Source organism: Camellia sinensis, chromosome 5 (genome assembly GCF_055761805.1).
Source record: "Camellia sinensis isolate YWXY chromosome 5, ASM5576180v1, whole genome shotgun sequence".
NCBI lineage: Eukaryota > Viridiplantae > Streptophyta > Magnoliopsida > Ericales > Theaceae > Camellia > Camellia sinensis.
The window spans coordinates 12,785,226-12,812,797 of record NC_138965.1 but is presented as its reverse complement, the minus strand read 5'-3'; the positions used below and the strand labels follow the sequence as shown (position 1 = coordinate 12,812,797).

Below are 27,572 nucleotides of genomic sequence, written 5' to 3'. Positions count from 1 at the left end.
TAAATAATACCCTGTGGGACATGGAGGTTGAAGAAAAAAAGAAGAAGAAAATATTGAAATATTTGGAAACACAAATTCAACACAAACATATCGGTTTAAGGTTTAAAAAAATAAATACAAATCCAAATCTTAAAAACACACATCCAAATTGCCGTGTCTCTTTCGCTTTTATTTCCAACAATTTGAATGATTTTCAATGCTTTGGTTCTATTGAATGTATACCTAATCTCACAAACCCAACACAAACCCAAATAGAAATCTTAGAAAAGGTTTAGAAAAATAAATATTACAAACACAAATCGAAACCGAAATCTTAAAAACACAACGTAATGGAAAAAAATAAATAAAAATGACACAACATTTCAATCAAATGATGAAACATTGAAAACCATCTCTCTTCCTTTTCTCTCTCTCTAAAACCTCTTACTCTCTTTAGCTCCTTCATCACCGTCTCAACCCACGCCACCATCTTCGTCATGGGCCCACCGTCTCCTCCTGCCGATGGTGAAGTCAGATCATCGATGCGGACGGCCTACGCATGCCCTCCATCATCGTCTGAGCCCACGCCACCGTCTTTGCTGTGGGTCCGTCGTCTCTTCCTTCCGATGGTGAAGTCCGATCATTGATGCCCATGGTGAAGTCCGATCATTGATGCCCATGGCCTCGCCTCCATTGTTGGTGTGGTCTCCGTCTGAGACCTTCTCCCTACGGATCATATTCAAATCTGCACTTCCTGATCAGAATTGAGGCAGATGCGGAAAGTTGAAGCAGATCCGCATTGAGGGAGATAGAGATAAGGCAAAGAGGGAGATAGAGATAAGGCAAAATCTGAAACTGAAATATTTGTCGCAGTTGGAGAGAAGGGAGAGATAAAAAAGAGGAACAAAGAGGGAGATAGAGATAAGGATGAAATGGGAAGAGACGTGCAACAGAAAGGGAGGGAGAGAGATGAAGATGGAAGGGGAGGAGACGTGGGAGAGAGAGAGAGAGTAGAGCGTGCTTAGGCGGGAAACAAATTAGAAACAAATTAAGGGGATAATCTCAGCCGTTCATGTAAATAGGCAAATAAATCATGACCCTTAAAATGTCCTAGTAGGACAAATGTCTCTAGGATATTTTCAAAATCCGTCCTGCTTTATTATATAGATATATAAGATATAGATATAGATAGATATCTACAACTTTCATGAAAAATATTATCTAATTTTTTGGGAAAGAAAGAAGGAAGGCAAGTTTTAATTTTTATTTTTCCAAAATCGGTGAGAGAGATTAGGATGGAGAGATTATGAAATATTTTTGTTATTAAATAAAGAAATCAGTCAATAGTTTTTTTAATCTATTTTATAAATTAAAAAAGCAATAATTTTAGAAAATTGATTAATTTGTCCAATTAAGTAATTTAAAATTTTGTCAGATATACATCAAAAAAATAAATAATTATATTATTAAATCATAATTCAAATTTAGATGTTATATCTTTTTGAGATCCATAGTTAAATTCTTATTTTCTTTATTTTTGTGTGTAATCATAGTGTATGAGAGAAATTAAAAAGGGTACTACAGTAATTATGAGAGAAATCAAAAGGGTTTGTGGGTTAAGAGAAGTCAATAAATACTGAGTTTTTTTTTTTTTAAGTTAAAAAATTAGAAAATTAGTATTAGGATATTTGAGCACCTACAAAGTTTGTAGATTAAAAACTCCATTTTTCTTATATAATACTAGCATATCACCCATGCTATGCACGAATTGTGTTTACAATCTATCTATATCTATACTATATATTAAGCAAAATGAGATTTTTAACCTCCAAGGCTTGTGGAAGCATCAATATCCCAATCTGAATTTTCAAAATTTTTTATTAAAAAAAAAAAAAATCTCAGCATTTATTGATTTGGTCAAAATCCCTTGATCAGCATTTATTAACTTTTTTCAATCCACATGTCTTTCCACATGCCTGCATTTATTGATAAAATCCCCTGATCAGCATTTAAAATCCCCTCATACAAATAATTATAGATACAATTCGTGTATAGTTACTGCAGTATCCTTTTCAACTTCTCTCATATACTATGGTTAGTAATAAGATTGTTAAATTATTTTTATAAAAAAATCTTAAAAAACATAATTTATATATTAAAAAAAATCTAAAACAAATATAAATATCTATAATTATCCTGTGCATAGCACGGGTGATAGGGTAGTTATCTATATACGTGAATTGTGATTTTTAAATATTTTTTTTTTAAATTCCTTCGTTTTTTCTTTTTTTTTTATATTATATTAAAGTTTAATATTTTGATAATAATCATATGTGTTTGAATTTTCAAGAAATTAAATGTCTTTTTTTTTATTATTATATTATATTAAAGTTTAATATTTTGATAATAATCATATGTATTGAACTTTTCAAGAAATTTTTTTTATGTTTGTTCTTAATGCATTAAAGTGTTATTATGAGGGTAATACTTGGGGGTTGGGAGAAGTTAATAAATGCTAAGATTTTTTTTTTAAATCAAAAAATCAAGAAATTTAGATTGGGAGATTGGAGCTCCCATAAGGTTTGGGGTTAAAAACCCCATTTTACTTAATATATAGTATATAGATAGATAGCCTATCACCCGTGCTATGCACGGATTGTGTTTACAATTATCTATTTATGTGAATTACGATTTTTAAATATCTTTTTTTTTTTAAATGCATTCTTTTTTTCTGAGTACCAACACGTGGCAAGGTGACGCCGACGTGTCAGCCGAGGTGCCACGTGTCCTGGTCGTGATGCCGAGGTGATCTCGGCAAGGCCGAGGTTATCTCCGAAGATATCGGAAACCGAGATAAGCGGATAAGGGACAAGAGTCCTAAAATAAAAAGGGAACTCAACTTGGATATGGACAAGAGTCCTAGATTGGGATAAGACTTCAGTTTGGGTAAAGATAAGACTCTTAGAGAGTTTATCCTAATCCCACTGGGAGTCCCAGATTAGCAGTAATCCTAAGTCCATTAGGGCCAGGCTCCTTTTGGGACTAGGATTGTATTGGCTATAAAAGAGAGACACCCCCATGGGTCTAAGGTATGCTTTTGATACTCAAGCTTATGAGTTTAGTACTTGATTTATCTTTAAGAGATATACTGACTTGATCGTCGGAGTGCCCCCGGGTGGTCGAAACCACCGCGGGATTCTTATATTTCTGTTGCAGGTCAGTCAGGTGTCATCTATTCTGCCAGTACTCTCCAGCTGGTTACTAAGCGGGCAATGTGGTCGGAAAATCACCCACACAATTTGGCGTCGTCTGTGGGAAAGAAAGAAGAATAGATGGCCAATGACGAACAGAAGGATCAGATTAGAGACAATTCTCCTACTGGAAGTGGGAGACCTATCGATCTCGACATTGAAGGGGACGATCGCAACACAGAAACTCGTGACCAGAGTCACGGAGTGAAAGACGCCGGCCAGGAAGGTGACGCACCAAAGACAACAGATCGAAGCGGATACTACAACGAAGATGACCTCCAGGTATGGAAGGATAGATACCTGCGGAGGAACGAAGACCCTTCCAGAAGGGATGCAAAGACAGGGGGCATGAGCGCTCCCAAGGAGATAACATTCAAGTATAGAAGAGCTCAACCTGAGTGAGCAAATCCCGGATCCCAGATCCCAGAAGACATGATCTCGGCCTAGATGAGTGGGTCCGAGAAAAGAAGAGTTCAACCTGAGTGAGCAGATCCAAGATTCCAGAAGATAAGATCTCGGCACCTGAGTCCGACAAGAGGAGAGCACAATGAGCAGATCTCAGATCCTAGAAGATAAAAAGGAAACACACAAGATCAGACTAAAGTTGGCCAGAATTAAGAAGTATGCTAGGGCCGAAGAGGACATGCCGGGAACAAAGGGGTCGGAACAAGAAAAGAGAAACGGCTCGCCGATGCGAGGCCGAAAATCAAACTCAGGTTGGAGCCAAGTAAGATCAATAGAGAAACCAAGGCCGACAACCTCGGCTTGAATTCAACCTCGGCGACAAGGTCGAAGCTACATGTATGATGAGAACCCAAGTGGATTTTAAGTTCACACTGGGGGGCAAAGAGAAGAAGAATATGTTTACCACTTGTTGAAATTTGTAGCAATTTACAAGTTGGTTAAACTAATATGATGCTTAACCGAAGTTAAGCCGAGACGATGCTTAACCGAAGTTAAGCCCAGATGATGTTTAGACGAAATTAAACCGAGACGATGCTTAACTGGAGTTAAGCCCAGATGATGTTTAACCGAAATTAAACCGAGACGATGCTTAACCGAAGTTAAGCCAAGATGATGCTTAACCGAAGTTAAGCCGAGATGATTCCTTATCTTCACTTGTTGAAATTTGTAGCAATTTACAAGTTGAAGTTAAGCTGAGATTATTCCTTAATTCACTTGTTGAAATTTGTAGCAATTTACAAGTTGGAATTAAGCTGATTCCTTATCTTCACTTGTTGAAATTTGTAGCAATTTACAAGTTGGAGTTAAGCTGATTTCTTATATTCACTTGTTGAAATTTGTAGCAATTTACAAGTCGAAGTTAAGCAGAGATTATTCCTTAATTCACTTGTTGAAATTTGTAGCAATTTACAAGTTGGAATTAAGCTGATTCCTTATCTTCACTTGTTGAAATTTGTAGCAATTTACAAGTTGGAATTAAGCTGATTCCTTATCTTCACTTGTTGAAATTTATAGCAATTTACAAGTTGGAGTTAAGCTGATTCCTTATCTTCACTTGTTGAAATTTGTAGCAATTTACAAGTTGAAGTTAAGCCGAGATTACTGTTTCTCTTCACTTGTTGAAATTTGTAGCAATTTACAAGTCGAAGTGAAGCCGAGGTTATAGTTTGCACACTTGTAGCAATCTACAGGTTGGTCCAACCAAAGAAGATGCTTAACACTTGTTGAAATTTGTAGCAATTTACAAGATAACGTTAAGCCGACATATGACCATCAGTTGAAATTTGCAGCAATTTACAGGTTGAGGAAAGAGCTAAGTATATTTAAACACTTGTTGAAATTCGTAGCAATTTACAAATAGATTATTGTTTAAACACTTGTTATGTTAATCCTTGTTGATCCCTGTTACAGTATATGTTAATCCTTGTTGAAATTTGTAGCAATTTACAAGTAGGCTAGACCGAGATCACCGTTTAAACACTTGTTGAAACTTGAGAAAAAGTTTGCAAAGTTAACATTGAGTAGTATATGTTTCACACTTGTTAGAATTTATGAAAAGTTTGCAGGTCAGTATCTTGCCGAAGTAAAAGTTTTGTAGCTATTATACCCGAGGTATGTAACCCCGAGGAGATCGCACAAAGAAGGCAAAGTATGAAAGACATGCAAAATATTCTAAGTATAGAATCATGCAAGAGCAGTTAGAAGAAGATCAAAACAGAATTCGTCGTGATTGACACGCCTTCACCTTACAACATCATCTTGGGAAGGCCATGGTTGCATGCAATGGGGGCAGTTCCCTCAACGTTGCATCAACTATTGCGGTTCCCCACAGAACATAGGATTGAAGAAGTCAGAGGAGACCAACTGCAGGTAAAGAATTGCTCCATGGCAGTAATGAAAACTACCTGCAACATTCGGGAACCAGGAAAGGCAGAGATTGAAGACGAAGACATGGAGGTCCTAGATGATGTCGGCAAGGAGCCAGCCAAAAAGAGTAAAGAGACACTGAAGAAAATCCTCGTCTAGGAGGGCGACGAAGAGCGCTTCATTCAGAGGAGGAAAGTTGAATTAGACATTGAAGAATAAGGAGGCACATCGGCCATATGCAGAGCTTACATTATCTAAAGAACAAAAAGGTACAAGAGTACAAGCGACAAAAAAAGGAAAAATTTAAAAAACTGAGATCATGCTTAACCGAAGTTGAGTCGAGATGATGTTTAACCGAAGTTAAACTGAGGTGATGTTTAACTGAAGTTAAACTGAGATGATACTTGACCGAAGTTAAACCGAAACGATGTTTAACACTTGTTGAAATTCTGAGAGAATTTACAAGCTAAAGAGTGCACAAAGTTAAATGTCGGCAAAAGATTCGCCAGAGTCAAACGTCGTTTTGATTAGAACCACTAAGTGCACGCCAGAAGTGGTGACCAGAATTGTGAAAGGAATAAATGCTTCAAGAAACAGCGATGATAGTTTGCAAAGGCCAAGAGAAAGAGGGTCTAAAGGGGGTGAATTAAATACCAGAAGTTTTAATACATCAGCGAAAGAAGAACACATCAGGTCTGTGACTACAGCACGAAGCCCACTTCCCTAATGTGATCCTAAGTACAACTTGCGTTTACATTAGGGGGCAGGGAGAAGGTGTAGGGGGAAGGAATGATAATTAAGAAGTAAGGAATGTTAACACTTGTTGAAATTTTTGAGCAAATTAAAAAATGAGTTAACCAAAGATTATGAAGTCTACCACTTGTTGAAATTTGTAGCAATTTACAAGTTTGGTATAGCCGAGATAAACACTGAAAGACGTTTCCGAGATATGATCAACCGGGATGACCAACTAGTTTGTTAAGAGCTGAGAAGGTTGGCAAGTACAAAAATGAAGACCTTAAAGAACTAGGGACTGAAAGCAAGAACGTCGGACTAATCTGCTTCGACGGACGACAATGGTTCAGCCTCGGCAGTCAGTTGGAGGAGCTTCTCTACCGCTACCTCGGCATCAATTTCAAGAAGGAAGCAAACTACTCGGCATCAGCGGTAGGTTGTGTCTCACCCCCAGAAGACAGTTGGAAAGAACTTCTCAGCAGCCTTCTCAGCCACGAGCTCAGCATCAACCTCCTGAAGAGTTTGATCAAAGCTCTTCTTGGCGATTGGCACCTCGGAGTTTTGAAAGCAAAAATTGGGAAAAGACACAGAAAACAGAAACAAGAATGTAATTCGTAATCAAGAATGGTGATGAAGCTATCAGGAAATCAAGACAAAAAGATTGCACAAGTGTGTCAAGCCAAGAACAGTGGCAGACATCAACAGATGTGTGAACAATGTGTATTCAAGAAGATGATTTGGAAACAATGGGTAAAACAGCAATGGTGATTAACAATGAAGCAGAACTTCTTGGAAAACAACAAGAAATAAAACCAGGAGAAACAGTGGCTTACCAGAAAGAGGGAAGCCGGAATGAGAATTGCCGAAGTCTGACGACAATGACAGAATGACGTAAAGCTTCACCGGAGAAGAGGAACGAAGACAGTTGCAGAGCATTTTTTGAAAAGAGCTAGAAAGAGAAAATTCAGAGTCAAGAAGACAACAAAGTTAAAGAATAAAGCCAAGTACACAGGCACTAAGTAAGTATGTGAAGAACAAGAAAGTAATGAACCAGACATGATGCTAGCAACAGAAAACAGATATGACAAGAACAGTTCCAGGCATTTTTAGCAATAAAGAAATCAAAAACTTGAAGATAGACGAGAATAGAAGGCTACAGATGGCAAATAAACAGATTCAAAGTAAATCAGAAGAGTTATGAAAGATTGAGCTTAATAAAAAAGTAAGAGTTTATGAACCTACAAAAGTGAAATGAACGCCGATATGAAAATCGCCGGAGTCAAATAGGTGACTGGAAATCAGGAACTCACCAGAGAGTGTGAGTGGAGCAGTTGCAAAGCTCTTGGAGTTTACGAATTAATGGAACCAGAACCTCGTCTAGGAGGTACGATAGCATGAAGCTTGATACTTGACAGAAGTGGACAGTAAAGTCTAGGGAACTTTGAGGTCGGCGAGTTTGATCTCGGACAGAGGGGCACAGATGAACGAACAGTGTAGGTTCCATCACCTCAGAATGCCGAGGTAATAGAACCTAGGGGTAGTTGTGGGGAAATATTTTCTGAGTACCAACACGTGGCAAGGTGACGCCGACGTGTCAGCCGAGGTGCCACGTGTCATGGTCGTGATGCCGAGGTGATCTCGGCAAGGCCGAGGTTATCTCCGAAGATATCGGAAACCGAGATAAGCGGATAAGGGACAAGAGTCCTAAAATAAAGAGGGAACTCAACTTGGATATGGACAAGAGTCCTAGATTGGGAGAAGACTTCAGTTTGGGTAAAGATAAGACTCTTAGAGAGTTTATCCTAATCCCACTGGGAGTCCCAGATTAGCAGTAATCCTAAGTCCATTAGGGCCAGGCTCCTTTTGGGACTAGGATTGTATTGGCTATAAAAGAGAGACACCCCCATGGGTCTAAGGTATGCTTTTGATACTCAAGCTTGTGAGTTTAGTACTTGATTTATCTTTAAGAGATATACTGACTTGATCGTCGGAGTGCCCCGGGTGGTCGAAACCACCGCGGGATTCTTATATTTCTGTTGCAGGTCAGTCAGGTGCTATCTATTCTGCCAGTACTCTCCAGCTGGTTACTAAGCGGGCAGTGTGGTCGGAAAATCACCCACACATATAGTATATAGATAGATAGCCTATCACCCGTGCTATGCACGGATTGTGTTTACAATTATCTATTTATGTGAATTACGATTTTTAAATATCTTTTTTTTTAAATGCATTCTTTTTTTCCTTTTTATATTATATTAAAGTTTAATATTTTGATAATAATCATATGCTTTTTAAGGAATTAAATATATATTTTTTATTATATTATATTAAAGTTTATATTTTGATAATAATTATATGTATTGGACTTTTTAAGAAAATTTTTTATGCTTGTTCTTAATGCATTAAAGTGTTATTACGAGGAATAATAATTATATGTGTTGGAACTTTTCAAGAAATTCAAGCGTTGGATTTTAAGAATTTTTTTTATGCTTGTTCTTAATATATTAAAGTGTTGTTATGAGGATAAGACTTGAGGGTTAGGAGAAGTTAATAAATGCTAAGGTTTTTTTTTAAATCAAAAAATCAGAAAATTTAGATTGGGAGATTGGAACTCACACAAGGCTTGGGGTTAAAAATCTCATTTTACTTAATATATAGTATAGATATAGATATAGATATATAGATAGATAGATAGATGAATTAAAACTTATAAAATTAAAAATACAACAAAATCAATTCTTAATATAAGCAAATCATTAAAATCTTAAATTTTTTCAATAAAACCATAAATTAATACAAGCACATCTTTTAAAATCCCAAATTAAATCATCAAAATCATTCACTACCCAACAATACAATTAAAGTAAAATCATTCAAAATCCTAAACTTATCTAGAAGTAATTCTTCATTAAGTTTTACATTCATTCAAAATGCAATAATGAAATAATAATAAATTATTGTCAGATTTCGTCCAATTAAAACCCATTAAATAAAATAACAACATTTGCAAGCTCGCAAACTCCATCTAGGATAGGATAAATAAAATCAACGGTCTAGGTTTTTTTTATTTTATTTTAAAAAGGGTCTAAATATAGACGAGTTCTTACGGGTGCGGGTAAAATCCGCAACCCGCAATAATGTCATACTCCAAATTACATCCATCCACTTTATGTCTGCGAAATTGTTTATTTATATGCGAATCAATTTAAATTGGCCGTATTAGACAGTTTGAATAATTTTATACCCAACTCTAGTGACGGACACCAACAAAGAGAAAATGTTTTAATTGTTGTAGTGATAGAAATTTTTAGAAAAATGAGAGATGGTTTTGCTACAGATAAATTGAGTGGGGTCATTCAACATGTGTTACACTTTGTGTGGAATACGATTCCTTGTTAGCTAAGATGATGATGAGTACTTGTTAAATAATAGTTTCTTGAGTGGAGTGAGGGATGGAAGAGAGAAGTGCGGATCTCCCATAGTTTGTTTAAAAAATTCTTGCGGATCTCCCATAGTTTGTTTAAAAAATTCTTCATTCACTTGTTCCAATTTATTTATAGCTTACGTGAGACTCTTGAAATGTTAGGTGGGGTGAGGGATGGCAGAGAGAAGTGCGGATCTCCCATAGTTTGCTTAAAAATTCTTTATTCACTTGTCCCAATTTATTTATAAAATTACGTGACACTCTTGAAATGTTATCAAATGACTATAAATAAATTAGGACATAGAAAATTGATTTATAAGATAGGGAATCATTAGTCCACCAGAATTTTATTTAAAAAAATATTTGTGTATTTATCCTAATTGACTCACAACCGTTGATATATGAATATCTTAACACATGATTTGATAGTTGTGATTAAGACATGATTAGATAGTTGTGAATGAAGTAAGACAGTGAATCTTCAACCCACCAAAACATTTTACTTTCACGTTTTTTTTCATGCGAGTTTCATTTATTTATTTATATTTTAATATATGTTGAGTTTTACATAAATATATATGCTATTTATCACGTAAAATATATATAAGAGATGAAATAAAATTATGAAATTTATCCAATAACAAATATTATTTTTCTTTAAACATCATTTTTTTTTAAAAGTTAAATGTGCAATATATGTATAGACTATTCCTAAAAAGGTGAGGAAGGAAGGGCACTAAGCAACAATTGGCTGGTTGTACAAGTTGAAATTAAAGATAAGCCATTACCAAAAAGCAATCCAACTCTCACCTTCAACAAGAGTGAAACCTTTGATTTCTCGAATATAAGAGGCGAGTCATACCGTTGAGCTATAAGTATGTGGGTTTTTTCCGATATTAAGTCAAATTTCTATCTTAATTTTTAAACTAGGCCTAGTTTGGATGAATTTTTCAAACTAAACTAAAGCGCTATTACAAATCGCGTTTTCACTATTTGAAGCAGAAAATTTGATGAATAGTGAAAGCGTTATTACAAAAAGCGCTTTTAATTAAGAAAATACTATTACAAAAAGCGTTTTTACTGTACATATGAAAAAAACGCTATTACAAAAAACACTTTCACTGTGCATATCTCCTCCTTCAGAAAACGTTTAAAATATATTAAAATGTAATCAAAATTAATCTTGAGTTCTTTGCAGCTCAAATGGTAGTGCATTAGTTTTGCAGCTCAAATGGTAGTGCATTGGTTTTGCCACACCTCTGCACAGATTCAAACCACATGCACACCAACTCCAAACAATTGCTATCTAAAATGAAATTCAACCCTTTTTTTTTGTTTTCCTTCCACTCATTCTATATTTTATATATTTATTATGTAATTTTTTTATCAAAAAAAAAATGATTGTTTGGTTAAATATTTTAAAAAATTAAAAATTTATTTATTTAAAAAATTAAATAAACAATTTATTTATTTTTAAAGAATTATATAAAGTAGTATACTATTTATACTATCATCACATCACACGTATAAATAGTAGACTCACTGACACGTATTATACTATCATCACATTGCACGTATACTACTTTTTTTTTATTTTTAATAAATTGTTTATTTTTATTATTACCCATTACTTTTAAAATATGTTTATTTTTAAAATATTTTAAAAAATTGAAAAATGTACGCTTTTAAAATATTTTAGTACATTTTAAAAGCGTACATTTTGCTGAAAAAATATTTTTTGAGTACGTTTTCACTGTGCATATTTTTTTTAAATGTACAATTTATTTATTTCAAAAATTAAATAAACAATTTATTTAAAATAAACAATTTAAATAAATAAAATATAATTTTTTCTATAAATAAATAAAATACAATAACTAAACAATTTTTCTATAAATACAATTTTTTTCAAAATGTCAACATAATTGTTTAAAAAGTATTCAGTGTATTTGGTTTGAGTTTTTTGGATTTAGTTATTTGAAAACTGAGTTTTTTGATTTTCATATTTTTTTGTTTTTAGTGAATATTTTTAAAATTTTAAACATTTCTTTTTACTTTTTTAGATGCACCTTAGTTAGATGTATCTAAAAAATAAAAAACTTGTGAAAAAATATTTTAAAAAAATAATAAATACATAAAAATACAAAAAATGTACTGAAAAAATATTTTTGTATTTTTAGCATTTTTTCAGCAAAATATTAATTTTTTCAGAAAAATGTACTCAAAAAAATATGCACAGTGAAAGCGTACTCAAAAAATATTCTTTCAGCAAAATGTGCGCTTTTAAAATGTACTAAAATATTTTAAAAGTGTACATTTTTCAATTTTTTAAAATATTTTAGAAATAAACATATTTTAAAAGTAAAGGGTAATAATAAAAATAAACAATTTATTAAAAATATAAAAAGTAGTATACGTGCGATGTGATGATAGTATAATACGTCTAAGTGAGTATACTATTTATACGTGTGATGTGATGATAGTATAAATAGTATACTACTTTATATAATTCTTTAAAAATAAATAAATTGTTTATTTTTAATTTTTTAAAATATTTAACCAAACAAACATTTTTTTTTGGATAAAAAAAATTACATAATAAATATATAAAATATAGAGTGAGTGGAAGGAAAAAAAAAAGAGAGTTGAATTTCATTTTAAATAACAATTGTTTGGAGTTGGTGTGCATGTGGTTTGAACCTGTGCAGAGGTGTGTCAAAACCAATGCACTACCATTTGAGCTGTAGAGAACTCAAGATTAATTTTATTACATTTTAATATATTTTAAACGTTTTCTGAAGGGGAGGGATATGCACAGTAAAAGCGCTTTTTGTAATAGCGTTTTTTTCATATGCACAGTGAAAACGCTTTTTGTAATAGCGTTTTTTTCATATGCATAGTGAAAACACTTTTTGTAATAGCGTTTTGCTTAATTAAAAGCACTTTTTATAATAGCGCTTTCACTATTCATCAAATTTTCTGCTTCAAATAGTGAAAGCGCGATTTGTAATAGCGCTTTAGCCTAGTTTGGGAAATCTATCCAAACTAGGCCTAGTTTGGGAATTAAGATAGAAATTTGGCTTAATATGGGAAAAGGCTCTAAGCATGTTGGTCTTTTGAGACTTTAATATATTATTTTAATAATTTTTTTTTTCATAAAAAAGTAAAAATATAGAGAAATTGATGTGACAACTTATACTAACTTTTTAATTTTTTTTGACTAAAATATATAATTGACGAATGAGACCTTAATTATAACTTATGTATTAGCAATCATTAAAAGCTTCATTGTTGAGTCAATCTTTTGCCCATTCTTCACCCCTTTTCTCCCCCACGTTGTCTATGTGAAAGAACCTTTGCTTTTTGAATGCTCTTTCAATAGGAATGGAATTAAGGACCAGCATTGGCTTTAGGATGCAATTACATGATGTGGGCCTTCACTACCCATGCATTCAATTATGGACTTATGGTCAACTCCATGAGGCTGCCCTTATTTACCCATGCAATATAATTGGATGGGTCATGAGGTCATTTCATCAACAAATACCATCATGAGGCTTGCTTGTACCTTTAAGATCTGCTTGAGCCACTTATATAACATATATAATTGAAATAGTTATGTTACGTAGCTCGAATCCTCTCTTACTCGAATCCCCCCGAATTTAAAATGACGTCGTTTTGTCGTTTTGATTTTTTTTTTTTTCAATAATGTAGAAGAAGAAGGAAGAAGAGAAGAAGAGAAGAAGAGAAGAAGAAGAAGAGAGAGAGTAGCAGAGAGAGAGTGAGAGAAAACCACAGAGAGAGAGAGAGAGAGTGAGAGAACCACCCAACAACCATTTAGATCCAGAAAAAAAATAAAAATAAAATTAACTATTCATCTTTAGATCCAGAACATATTCATCATCAACAACAACATCACCATCATCATCATCAACACATCGATCTGAAGAAAAAAAAAATGGTTGATTTGAAAAAAAACACAACGATCGATCTGAAAAAAAAGGGGCTAAAAAAAAAATAGGAGGCAGAGGCGGAGGCGGCGATGATGGCGATCGACGGCGATGATGGCGATCGACGGCGATCCCTCTCTCTCTCTCTCTCTCTCTCCATTCCCTCTTCCCCTCTCTTCTCTTTCTCTTTCTCTTTCTTTTTCTCTCATTCTTCCTCTTATTCTCTCTGCGTTTCAGACATAAAGGAGGAAAGAAAGAAAAAAAGAAAAGAAAGGAAACTGTCGTTTTGGGCAGTCGGAGAGATTCGAGGAAGGGATATTCGAGCTACAAACCATTTTCCTAATTGAAATTATTAATATACAAGACTCATATTTTAATATTTGATTGTAGTTTTCGTTATTTGGATTCAATTTCAATGAATATTCTACGTAACAAAATTAATAAATTTTTAATTCTACAATTAATAATACAAAAACAAACATATAATTGAGATTATATATTTTATATTTATTACAAAACAAACATGAATAAGAGAAAATTATTTATCCCACTAATACAGTTGGATAACTAATCCTATACTAATTTAATATATTGTTAATTCTTATAAATCCTGCTAATCAAATATGATTTAAATATTATAACAAGTTTAAAAGCTACTCAAATACTATTTAATATAATAAAACACCTCCATAATTGAGCTGAAGTACAAGGAACCACACTAAAAAGAAAAAACTTGTTAGAATTACATGAATGCAATAAATAAATAAAACTTGTTCTTAAAATTTTAAATTTCATGTGAGGCCATTTTTTTTTTTTTTTTGAAGATATAAATGTGAGGTGACACTTTAAATAACCATATAATTGTTAGTATGATTTAACGATAATTAAGGTCTGCCGAATGAGTGGTGGCCCAATTCCCTGATGAAACTCTCACAAATACTAAGGGCCTACGCTCTTGGTTGGGCCTTTTAAATTATGCCAGACAATATGTCAAAGATTTGGGCCGAATGCTCAGCCCATTATACTCAAAAGTAAGCCCAAAAGGTGAGAAAAGGCCTAAGCAAAAGAACAACTCATCAATATAGGATTGGTTTGGGAGTATTTCTTAACCTAAAATAAGTGGTGAAAAAAATTATAGTGTTTGGAAATAGCTTTTTAATTTTTTTACAAAAAAATGTACAATAAGCAAAAAAATGTGAAGAAATTGTAATTTTTTTTTGGTATAATTTTTAATTTTTTAATAACTTTTTAACTTTTAACTTTTAACTATGGCATCATCATCATCACTTGCTGGACTTGTCTATCAAAATCTCATTTCCGACAGGCCGGGCCCATTAATTGGCCAGTTGTTTTTCTGTGGGCCGCACTTGGACTTTCTTTGGGTTGCCCTTAAAACATAGGCTTAGCCCAAAATAAGAACCCAATCTCAATGTGCCTGGACTCACCGGTCCACCCCTTTAACATCACGATACTTGGGCGTGTTTATCATCGCTTTTTGTTAATTATACCAATACCCCTCAACTATTTATAAATATCACTTTTTCCCTTCATTTATCAACTCGTAAATTTTAATCTCTTCGACTATGGAAATATTTTCACTCCCCAGACCACCTTTAGAAGGGATATATACTTGAACAATTTTTTTATAGGAAAATGAGCACGAATAGGTTCATAAATGAGGGGATAAAAGTGATTTTTACACATAATTAATGAGGCTTTGGTGTAATTAACTTTTATATTTTCGATTTTGGTTTTTTGTATTTAAAAAAATCATAATTTTTTTGAAAACACTCATCATTTTTCATACTATTTATATTTTTGTGTGAAAATAATTTTTTAAAATTACGAGCATTTTTAATAAGGAGTGTCTTTAAAAATTAAAGGGTAAATTACAAATATACTCCCAAAGATTTGCTTAAAATATAAATTGTCCATTGTGGTTTAAAAAATTACAAATACTTCCTTGTCAGAATTTTTTATTTAACAAAATTAGTTGAAAAAGTAAAATTTTAACTGTTGATCTATCAAGAGTAAAATTATTTGAATTATTAATTGAAATAAAAATTTAACATTATTAAAAATTATTAATTAACTTGATAATTTATTAATAAAAATGTATATTTATTGTGCAATTAGAAACTTTAAGGGATATAATGTAATTTATAAAATTACAAAGAGTAATTTATAATTTAAGTAAATCTCAAAAAATGTGTTTGTAATTGATCCAAAACTAAATTATTGTTCTCACATATCCAAATCATATAATAGTATTAGATAACAGCAATGTGTTACTGAATTTATAATTTTTTAAAAAGATTTGATATACGGAGTATTAAACTAGGCTTGGGGTTTGTTTGTGAATAATATAAAATAATATATTTATTATATATTTATTTTATTTAAGTCATATCATTTCATATTTATTGTCTTTTTTTACTTTTTTGAATATCTTTTTATAAAATAAAAAAATATTAAAATAATCTATTCTCAAATAATTTTACAATCAAATTTTCACCAAAAAAAAATTATTTGAAATGATTTAAATAATTTTTTATTGACTTTTTATAAAAAAAAGGGTAAAATATAACAAAAAAATTACGTGACCCAAATAAAATTGATGTAATTCAAAAACAATAAAAATATATGCAATTCTAACACGTCCCAAACAAGGCCAAAGTGTAGAAGCTCCCAATTACCATCTCTTTTCTCTTGTTTGGATGATAAGAAACTCCAAAAGAAAACACAAAGATGGAAAAGACAGAAATATCCAGTAAAAGCAAGCTGGAGAACTAAAAAACCAGTTCACTACTCCACTCTCTACCTTTCTTTATTCCCACCACTAAAAAAGAAATCAAAACAAAAACTTTCTCCATAATTTCCAAACTCCTCACTCTCTCTCTGTCTCTCTGTCTCTCTCATGGATCGCTCACTCATCTCTGCATCCCTTCTCACTCTTCTTCTCTCCCTCTCATCTTTTCATTTTGTAGATTCCACAACTTTCAAGATCGTCAACAAGTGTCGGCACACGATATGGCCCGGAATACTAACAGGCGCCAACAGGACAGTACTCACCCCCACCGGCTTCACTCTCGAGCCGGGCAAATCCCGGACCCTCACAGCCCCCAAATCCTGGTCGGGTCGGTTATGGGCTCGGACCCTCTGCTCCCACGACTCCTCTGGCAAATTCTCTTGCGCCACCGCCGATTGCGGCTCCGGCATGGTCGAGTGCGCCGGCGCCGGCGCTATCCCTCCGGCCACTCTAGCCGAATTCACTCTCAACGGCGATCAAGGGCTCGATTTCTACGACGTGAGCTTGGTCGATGGCTACAACCTCCCGATTCTGGTGATCACGGTGGGAGGTACAAGCGGGGGATGCAGCTCCACCGGGTGTTTGGTGGATCTCAACGGCGGTTGTCCGGCGGACCTGAGGGTGGCGAGTGGGAATTTGGGAGTCGCATGTAGGAGCGCGTGTGAGGCGTTTGGGGATCCGCAGTATTGCTGTAGCGAGGGTTTTAGTACGCCGGACACGTGTCAGCCGTCGGTGTACTCGCAGTTTTTTAAGCACGCGTGTCCGCGATCCTATAGCTATGCTTATGATGATAAGACCAGCACGTTTACTTGTGCAGCTGCGGACTACCTTATCATTTTCTGCCCTTTGCCTTATACCAGGTAAAATTACTTGCTTACCCTTTCAATTATTTTGTTGTGATTTTTAGGTCTGTTTGTTGTAAATTATTGAAAATTAAAAATTAATAATAAAAAAACAAAACAAAGCTAAAAACACTCCTCCCTTGCATTTTAGTTAAAAAATGAAAATGTCATTGCTAAAAATCAACTATTCTATTCTTTATATTTTTTTACAGTCTCTTTATAAAAGTTAAAAAAAATCAATTAAAGTAACTAATTTCCAAACCAATTAGCTTTTAATTAATTAAGCATGGTTTGTGGTGAGCTTGCATCATTTTCATGCATTTCCTCCAAATTAATGCTTATCTTTATCATTAACAAAATAATTTTTGATAAATATGATGTTGAATTATTGAAACAGCTGCTGCACATCTCAAGTTTGTGCAAAAGTCACCAAATGTTTATTATGTCAAAAGTCACCAAATGTTTATTCTTAAATTCTCATAATTTTAAAATAAATAAATAAATACGTGGCACCTCTATTCTCACTATTCAGATATTCTCATTCTCTTCTCCAATTGCCGTATAAAAGATACAACAGCGCTATATACCCCCAGTGGGGGTCGCGCCCCCAGTGACGTGGCGCGCCCCCACTGGCTGAAAACTTAAAAAAAAAAAAAAAAAAACAGTTTTTTTTTTCGGACCAATCCGGGGCCGACACCTCACTGGGGGTCGACCCCCAGTGGGGGTATGAAGCATAAATCTAAAAGATAATAATAAAAAAAATTCAAATAATATCTTTCTTTAGAGTTTTACGTATAGATATATGTATATAGAAACCCACATGTCTAAATTCAAATTAAAAAGAAAAAAACCCACAATAACTCTTATTCATAACTGTTATATATAAAAAAAAAAAATCAGATAACATCTTCGTGGTGTCTATCTAAAATCTCAATCTAAAATTTTTGAATTTTTACATTTAAAAAAAATTACAAAATGTCATACTTAATTTCTATTGGATCATACTTCATTTTACAAAAAAAAAGAAAAAGAAAAAAAAGAAGATGAAAATGGTCAAAAATAATAAATAAACAACCAGATAAGTCGTCAGATAAATGCCTGGTTTTAAAAAAAATAAAATAATTGATTTGTATTTTAAAAAAATGTGATGCTAAAATTTTAAATTTAAATTTTCTATGATATCTTTAGCTCGTAATTTTTATCAAAAAATTAAATTTGAATTTAAACACAAACCTCCAAAATACATTATCTTTAAATTAAGTTTCCATATAAATTTGAACATCCACCAACAAAACCCAACATTGGAAACAAACTCCCAACAACATCCATTTATCATAAAAATTTCTTTAAGGTATTAATATTTTATATCTCCTAACTCCAATAATTTATTTATTTTTCCTATCTAGGGAAGATTATAATATACATATAGTTTTACAAGGAATCCCTTGAGGTTAATCATTTTTTTAATTGAAATCTATTTGAAGCCATCAAATTCTATGTAATTTTTTTTCATCTTTATTCTATTGTATATTTTAATGATAGATTTTTTTAAGCAACATGTTCAAATTCATATAAATTTACATACGGTCTATATAGTTTTACATAAAATCTACTTAGGTCTATAAACTTTTTCATGCAATTACTCTAGATTTATAGATCTTTGCATGTAATTTGTGTTAGTGCTCGAAAAGAATTTTTATTGAATAATTCATGCATATTACAATTATTAATCAGTTCATTTTAACTCGCTATAATAAATATATATATATATATATATTATCCATGTTTCTCAAATGTATCATTTGCCCTATAATATTTGGTATAACTACTACTATACATCTACATTTTTAGTCTCTATTGATCTACTTATTAGCTATATATGATATCTTAAAAATTCATTTCAATGATTGATAGCAATTATTAAATTGATTTATGTTTTTTTCTATTCTTTTATTTATTTATTTATTTTGTATTGTTTTTATTCTCACTTTTGTCTATTCTATAGTTTATGTGAGAACTTTATTAATAAATTGTGTGGTATAAAAATTATCAATATTTAGTTTGACTAATTATTCATATATATATATATATTTGGATCGGCGAAAGTCAGTTTTTAGATATTATTCATATTGTTTAGCTTAAGTATGAGATATTATGGCTTTTTTTATTAAATGATTAGTTTTATGTTAAGATGTTTTTCTTCTTAATCTTATTTCCTTTCGAAAAAAAACTTGAGATTCCTTATGGGAAAAAACTGTTCAACTAATAGTATCAATTTGGTTTCTATTGAATCATCCTTTAATCATGTTTGCTAAATTTAAAAATTTAAAACAACTATCTTATTGATATAATTAACAAAATTTAATGGGATTAGACAAGACTACAATTTAATTATATCTATTGGCTAAATTTAAAAAATTAAAATTAAAAACATCTATTGCATGGGGCATAATCTAATTGGGTTAAACATTTTGATTGTAACTTAATCATAACTATTTATTGAACTTTAAAAAAAAATTGAACATTAAAAATACTTTTCTTATTCTACTACAAATAAAAAAATATAAATAAAAACACTTAATTTTTTTTAGATGGTGAAAACACTTATTTATTAGATAAATTAATTGGCATATGTGGTTATGATCAATTGGGTTAGATATTTAACTATATCTCAATCATAACTATTTGATTATAAAAAATGTAATAAATATAAAAAAAAATTCATAATCATTAGACTATGTACCATGTTGTCCAATGTTCACTAAAGGGGAAAAAAAAAAAAAAATTCTTATTGCATAAAGGTTCAAAATTTAGAACACCTAACAAGATAAGGCCTAATTTTGATGTATATTTTACTACTAAAAATTACCACATTAAATCTCTATCATAATCAAAATCTACTAACTCCACCTTAGATTTACACCACAACTAAAATCACATCTCTTTTTCTCTTTCAAATTTAAAAATATTAAAAATAAAGAGAAATATAAATCAAGATTGTGCAATATATATATACTTTAAAAGGCTTTATTATTTTTAATTTATAAATAAAATTCTGATTCTTCTGTGCATAGCACAGGTTTTATGCTAGTGTATGTACTTGATAAGAATGTATTAAATGAGAATAAGTAATCACACTAATATAAAAAATAACAAAGACAATAAATATATCATGTTAAAAGAGATTTTTATTTTGATGAGACTAAAGTATCTTTTTTTTTTTTCTTTTTTTTTTTATTATTATTTTACTTTTTAGTTACTTTTCCCATTACACCACACTTTTTTTTTTTTTTAAATTTTTTTTTCTTAGTTAGGAGACCTATATATATATATATATAATTTGATCATAATATTATGAGTAGTGTTTTTCAAGTCTAAAAATTAGACTCATTTTTCAAACCAATGATGTGGCAATATATTAGAATATTTAAGAGAATTCTCTTTCATATTCTCTAATCATTATCTAATCATATTTTTTACACAATGATTTAGAAAATGATTTTGTATATCATTTTTCTAATATTATAAGATATACGTTTAAATTTTTGTAACAAATATCACTATTTCAAAAATTAGATTAATTAAACTTTTAGTCCTTTTAAGGGGCTGAAAAAAAGTTTAATTAATCTAATTTTTGAAAGTCATATATATATTGGTAAAAAAAAAGGGTAGTTTGGTCTCACAAAAAAAATTCTTTAGCATGATACATTTTAGGATAATTCTATTTGTAAATCACCTATTATCTCAGCATACACCATGAACTTGTTTTTTTAATTACAATTGTGTCCCTCAAGAAAATGATGTTTTTGGACAAAATTCAGTGCACACGTTTTACCACCATCACAACCGCCTCCTTCCTCCACCATCTACTCCCACCTTCGTCTGCCATCACCGGCCGTCGCCACCACTACAAGCCTCCTCCGCAGCCCATGTTGCAGCCCATGAAGCCCTCAATCCCGCTGCTTTCGGCCCGCGACTGCCACCGTCATGGCACAACCATCATGGCACCTACTCCCATGACACACCACCCATTGTAGCCCCATCCCCTGCAAACGCGAACCCCACCCTAGATATTTGGGGTTTGTTGATGAGGAAAAAGGAAGAAGAGAGAGAGAGAGAGAGAGAGAGAGAGAGAGAGAGAGCGAGAGAGAGATCATATTTGATGGCAGTCGCTTAGGGTTAGGGTTAGGTGTTAGGGCTTCAGAGGGAGGAGAAAGGGAGATGATGGTAGCAGTTAGGGTTTTAGAGGAAGCGAAAATGGGAGATGATGGGGGCTTGGGTGGTTCTCAGCAGTGGAAGGCTGTGGTGTGGTGCTTTCTGGTGAGGGACGACGAGGGAGGGGCTGGGCAAGGTTGGGGGCAAGGTTGGTGGCAGATGCGGTGGCTGATGGCCGTAGTGAGAGAGATGGAAGGTTGTGGAGGAGGCGGCAATTGGAGAGGAGGTGCGGTGGCACCGGGAGATGAGGGGGGTTGTGGACGAGGCGGTGATTGGAGGGAAGGGTGGCAGCCGATGGTTGGCGGTGGAAATGGTTGGGGTTAGGCGTTCGTTAGAAAATAGGGTAATTTGGTATTTTTAAAAAAAATGATGGTGTATTGAGACAAAATTAGAACTTTCAATTTGGGTGTGGTGTGAACTGAGCAAAAAGTGAAGAGATGGTGTGTACTGAGATAACAAGTGATGTGCAAATAGAATTACCTTACATGTAATTGCCTTTGTTACTTTCTATATTAGTGGTGTTAGTTACTCTCATTTAATGCATTCTTATCAAATGCCCTTAGGGCACTTGTTAACAAAACCCCTATGCAAAGCATCACCTTTTTTTTTTGAAGCTTGTGGTTAATTTGTTCTTGGAAATTGTCAGTTTTTTCTTGGAAAAATTATGAGCTGTGTCTGGCATGTGTAATTGGAAATTCACTTAGCTAGCAGGTTACTATAAAACTATATATAAAACTCTATTTTATTCATGAAATTCTTTATAGTAAGTTGTTGAACACTATTTTACCTTAGAAATTATAGCATATTGAATATGGATCCATGTCTTTCATGTTCCAATAAGTAGGACCAATTTCTCACTCGGCCGTTTCGTAACTACAATCTTATTTTTTTGATGAGATGTCAAGGACCAGAAGCTATCAAAAAATATGAATATTTTGATGTGTCCTAGGACATTGTAATTAGATGAGTCGGATATTTGGACACAAAGCACTTGTAACATAGGCAGTAGGACTTCGAGGAAAAGAAACTTCCCCAAAACATGTGTTTCCTTATTATATTAACTGGAGGTGTGGGCACACATTATTATGTGTGTGAAACGGTTATATCAATCATGACAGTTACTAAGTTGTTTGAGCAATTAGAACTGAAAGGGTATTTTATGTATAGAAAAAATCGTGTCAACGCTTCAAAGAGCTGTGTGCTTCATAAAATACTATAGATATAGAACAAATCAGAAGTAGTGATTTTCTTTCTTTTGGCTGTAACTTGGACTCTCCATAAATGAATAGAGAAAAAGTCAAATGAAATTTCCTCTTCCTATAAAATTGAATTTCTTACCAGCAAGAAAGACTGAGATGATGATGAGAATGAGCATAATGATGATAATATGGGCTGAGTTGATCTGTTGAACTACTTGGATCAAATTCATCTTTCAAACAGTTTTCAAACGTTCACTATACCTCATTTTTTCTAGCTGAAATCGTAGATGTGGACTCTGTGTGCCTAAAGGGGGCAAATTCCCCAAACTCTAAAGATTATTAACAATTAAAATATTTTAGATAATTGATTTATTATCTAAACAATAGAAACTATACTAATTCAAATTGATCAACTAATATGAATGATCATCCATTCTCGAGGCAACCACACAGAAAATGCAATAAAATAAGAAAATTTACGTGAAAAACCCTCGTAAACAAGGGAAAAACTACAAGCACACCTAGTTGGTCAAAATCCACTATCAGTCACAAGTTAATATGCATAGACTTAAGTAAAACGACCTACTACCAAACTCCTTTATTCAAGCCACGTGGTTCTCTAATACTGAACCTAACCTAATCTAACCATCCATTTCAACCAAGCCCAAGCTCTATACAACCTAACCTGGTCCATTACAACCAAGCCCAAGCTCTATAGATTGAATTCCAAGTTACATCTACGAAAATCACAGACACACTAACTCATGTTACACAAACTTATAATACAAACTTATGATGCTTGTTTAGTAATTAATGATTTTTTGTTTGCTAGTTACTGGTTTTGTAGTCAAAATGTTCTCCATTGCCATGCTCATAGTTTCTAACTCTTATTCAGTTTAGAGTGGGATCAATGCATTGGATGAAAAAATTGCTACATGTGATTGTCTCTTCCCCACCCCTTGTCTCCCTTCCCTAACACACATACCCTACAATGATGATGCTATTTGAAATGTAGGACAATTTTGGGGATATTTTGTAATGCTTATTAAGTGCTAGCTTTTGATTTATCTTCGAAAAGGATCTTTCTACAAAGAAGTGATGCCATTGAATGATATCTTATTGTTTTTTCTCTTGCTTTATTTTATTTTATTTTTTATTTTTAATTTTTTAAAGAAATAAAGAAAAAGAGAGATCTCTGCAAAACAGATCACAAATCCTTGTATTTACCTTTATTTCTTCTGTAAGTTCCAAGCATATAGACTATATAGTAACAAATGACTGTTACATCAAATTGTATCTTGCTACATCATTGTGTCCAAAGATTTCCAGGTAAATGCATTGAGTTGTATAAAACTCTCATGTAATGGTCTGATACTTGTCATTTTTGTGGGATAAAGTTTGTTACTTATCATCTTTTTGGGTTTCAGTCTCCAAACCCTTTAGGCCTTATTTGATTGTCTGGACTAGATACAAGGGGGTAAGGAAGATATACAATATGTTAGGATATGAGATGGATTAATATATATACTGTAGGGGTCACTTTTATTATTTTTGGTTAGGGTAGGATATAGCATGGGATAAGAGGAGTGTTTATTTTTGGCCGTTGGATGAAGGATGAACCTATATCCAATGGTGGCGGATATGCATCACCATGATCGGGTGGTATTGTATATCCCACCTATTGTGGGATATGATATCCGGACACCTCATATCTAGAGCAACCAAACATGGGACAGGGAGAGACAAAAATACATGTAAGCTCCACCGGTTGTATATCGGTCAACCCTCATGTCCCCCTCTTATATACCCCAATCAAACAGCCCTTTAGAAGAATCCCTACTTTTTTTGATCTGTAGAGATATGAGAGCAGTGTGGGATTTGTAGTGTGAGAATTTGATTGTCTTTGCTTTTGCTTTTCTTTTCTCAGAGGATATCTTGTTCTCCTGTTTCTCTTGTAATTTTCTTCTTTACTAACAATATTTCTTTTCGATCAAAAAACGAAATGGTTACAAGTAATTTGCATGATGCAGTGAAAAATTGCTGGAACTACGAAGGGAAACAGCCGAGCTGCCCCTAGTGAACAAAACCATGATGTACATTGGGCACCAACATTCAAGCGGAGGTTCATCGTCAGGTTTAGTTCCCGTGCAAATTATCATATGTGCAGTCTCCATTTTAGCAGCAATTTCGCAGTTTTAGCTGCTCTTATATCTCCTCGTATGACTAACATTGCTGGACACTTTCAGGCTGATCTACAAAAAAAACTCCCACTGAAGTGTGGGATGTCTCTTCTGAGTCCCATTGCCATACTAGCTCAAATTCTTCTGTTCTGAAGTGTGGGTCGGAGAAGGGGGGTTCTATGTGTAGGTGGACCTCCTCCCCCCCACCCACACGAGCCACAAGTCATCTTGTACATAAGCTCTCCCGTCTGCTCTTCTATTCTTTCCCTTTCCATGATTCGAAAACATAAGAAATTCAAAATTAGGAGGAATAGTAAGTTTTGAGAAGTAGATTCCTATATTCAAGAGAAAATCCAGTGGTCTCTAGATCACTGAGAAAATGTATTCCCTAGCTGATCAGATTAGTTTCACTAGGCTATGTGGAAGAATGCTTTTAGTTTGCAGCTGAATGCTGGCAACTCTGACTTTTCCTCTCATGGTGCATGCATGTGTTACGGTCTCAAGGCTGCTGAATTTAAGCTTGTGCTAATATGTGATCATTGTGATGTTTTGACATAGCTTTTTAACTAGTAACAAGTTTGATTGGTCTGAACATTTTTTACTTTTTTTTGTCTTCCTGTTTTTTTGGTTAATGTGTTTGTATGTATTAGATATATTTAGTGTACACATTGTAATAGGTCTATGTTAGAGATGTTTCATCATGGCAGACACTGTAGCACTTGTAAAATAGATTTTAAAAAGCTTTATTAGTTTTGTTTATTTCATAATTCCTTATCTTTCCTTGTCTTAATTTGTTATTATTCATCGATAAGAATGTAAACAATAAGATACTGGGATGATTTTGCCCAACATGATTCCTTTCAATTCGTTTGCATTTTGGGTACTTAATTTTCAATGACACTGATAGTTTGCCATGACAAATGAATTTTCTTTGTCTTATGTATTGTGTAATCGTTACATTTTTTTCTTAAATGCATCAACTAAGTTTGTTTTAAACCTTATTTACTTGTCTAATTTATGTGAGGAACACTCAATGTCACTCACTCTCTGGTAAGAGGCTTCAAGCCTTTTTGGAGAGATTTAAGGAGTGAGTTTTAAGAGTAATTTTCTTCATTGCTTCCCATCTCATTTTGTTTTTGTGTCTCCAAATTAAACCCTTATGCTTGTTCAAACAAAAAAAGTTAAACCCATATGAATATATCATTTATAAAAAAAATTGATTATTTCGATAACTATAGGGTACGTGATTTACCTGCCAAAGTAAGTTTCTTTTTCACTTCTGTCCAAATTTTAATAACTGTTATACTTCTGTGGCACTTTTGTGACTAAAAATGGGGGGATTTGGTGATAGCCTCCTCACTATCTAATTTGTCTTTCAAAAGGACAAGAATCACTATCTAATTTGTCTTTCAAAAGGACAAGAATTATATAAGTACTTTCAAAACTCCTTAATATTTTAAAACTTGTTTTTTTTACTATATTACCCTCATATCTATCAGCTCTCCTATTAAGCCATCTTCACTATATATTTCAGAGTAAAATTTTACTCTGTATGAAAGTAAAATTTTACATTTTGAAACTAAAAGTAAAATTTTACTCTGTATAAAAGTAAAATTTTACTCTGAATAAGAGTAAAATGTTACACTCTGAAACTAAAAGTAAAATTTTACTCTGTATAAAAGTAAAATTTTACTCTAAAAAACTAGAAAAATGTTAGACTTTACACAAAAGTAAAATTTTACTCTGTATAAAAGTAAAATTTTATTCTGAAAAATGAGTAAAATGTTAGACTCTACACAAAAGTAAAATTTTACTCTGTATAAAAGTAAAATTTTACTTTGGTTCTGTCAAATGAAAAAAATAGAGCAATAGAACCAGAGTAAAATTTTACTCTGGTTCTGTCAAATGAAATTTGATAAAAAATAACAAAAATAAATAAAAAACAAACAAACAAACAAAAACAAAACAAATTAATCAACAAATCCACATATCTAATTGAAACGAAAAACTTCTAAAACTCGATCAACAATCACACATCTCAATGAAAAAGAATATATGTGTTCAACAACACTCATACACACAAATATATATATATATATATATATATTCTACTGTTCCTCATCCACATCCTTCCCAACCTCCTGTTCAACTTCTTTCAATCTCGAAGTTTCAGCCTTCGCATTCAACATCGCCAACATCTCATCAACAACCTCATCATGTTTCTTCTTCGCTTCCAATTGAGTTATCTCCACCGCACATCTCATCAACAACCTCATCATGTTTCTTCTTCGCTTCCAATTGAGTTATCTCCACCGCACTCCAAATCTTCATCTGCTCCGAAACCCTAGCTTTCGAATCTCCAACGACATCCTCATTCAATTTCAACATATTCAAAGCCACATCGTTGCTGATTATGAAGATGAAGAGAGGACCTTCTGCTGAAGCTTGGAAGACGCGACTATGGCGGCGGCTTGTCGACGACCTTCTACTGAAGCTTGGAAGATGCAACTATGGTGATTATGATACAGTTGATGACGAAAATGATTATATATACAGAAGTTGAGGGTATAATAATCCTATAAAATATTTAAATAATAAATTTTATCCTTTATGCAAAACTTTATAATTATGAGGGAGTTTAGAAAGTATAATTTTTT

The 27,572-nt window shown here is 32.9% G+C and overlaps 1 protein-coding gene across 2 annotated transcripts; it reads left to right on the top strand.

The window, feature by feature from the left end:
* Window positions 1–16,355: 16,355 nt before the first annotated feature.
* Window positions 16,356–25,682, top strand: LOC114279576 (Pathogenesis-related thaumatin superfamily protein). Of its 2 annotated transcripts, XM_028221839.2 has the most exons (3): window positions 16,356–17,339; window positions 24,766–24,869; window positions 24,982–25,682. In XM_028221839.2, exons 1-3 carry the CDS (start codon window positions 16,588–16,590, stop codon window positions 24,984–24,986), a joined length of 861 nt encoding a protein of 286 aa, XP_028077640.1. In that variant the 5' UTR covers window positions 16,356–16,587; the 3' UTR covers window positions 24,987–25,682. The 2 variants fall into 2 exon arrangements, with proteins under 2 accessions (XP_028077640.1, XP_028077639.1); XM_028221838.2 differs by having other exon boundaries at window positions 24,766–25,682.
* The last annotated feature ends 1,890 nt before the right edge of the window (window positions 25,683–27,572 follow it).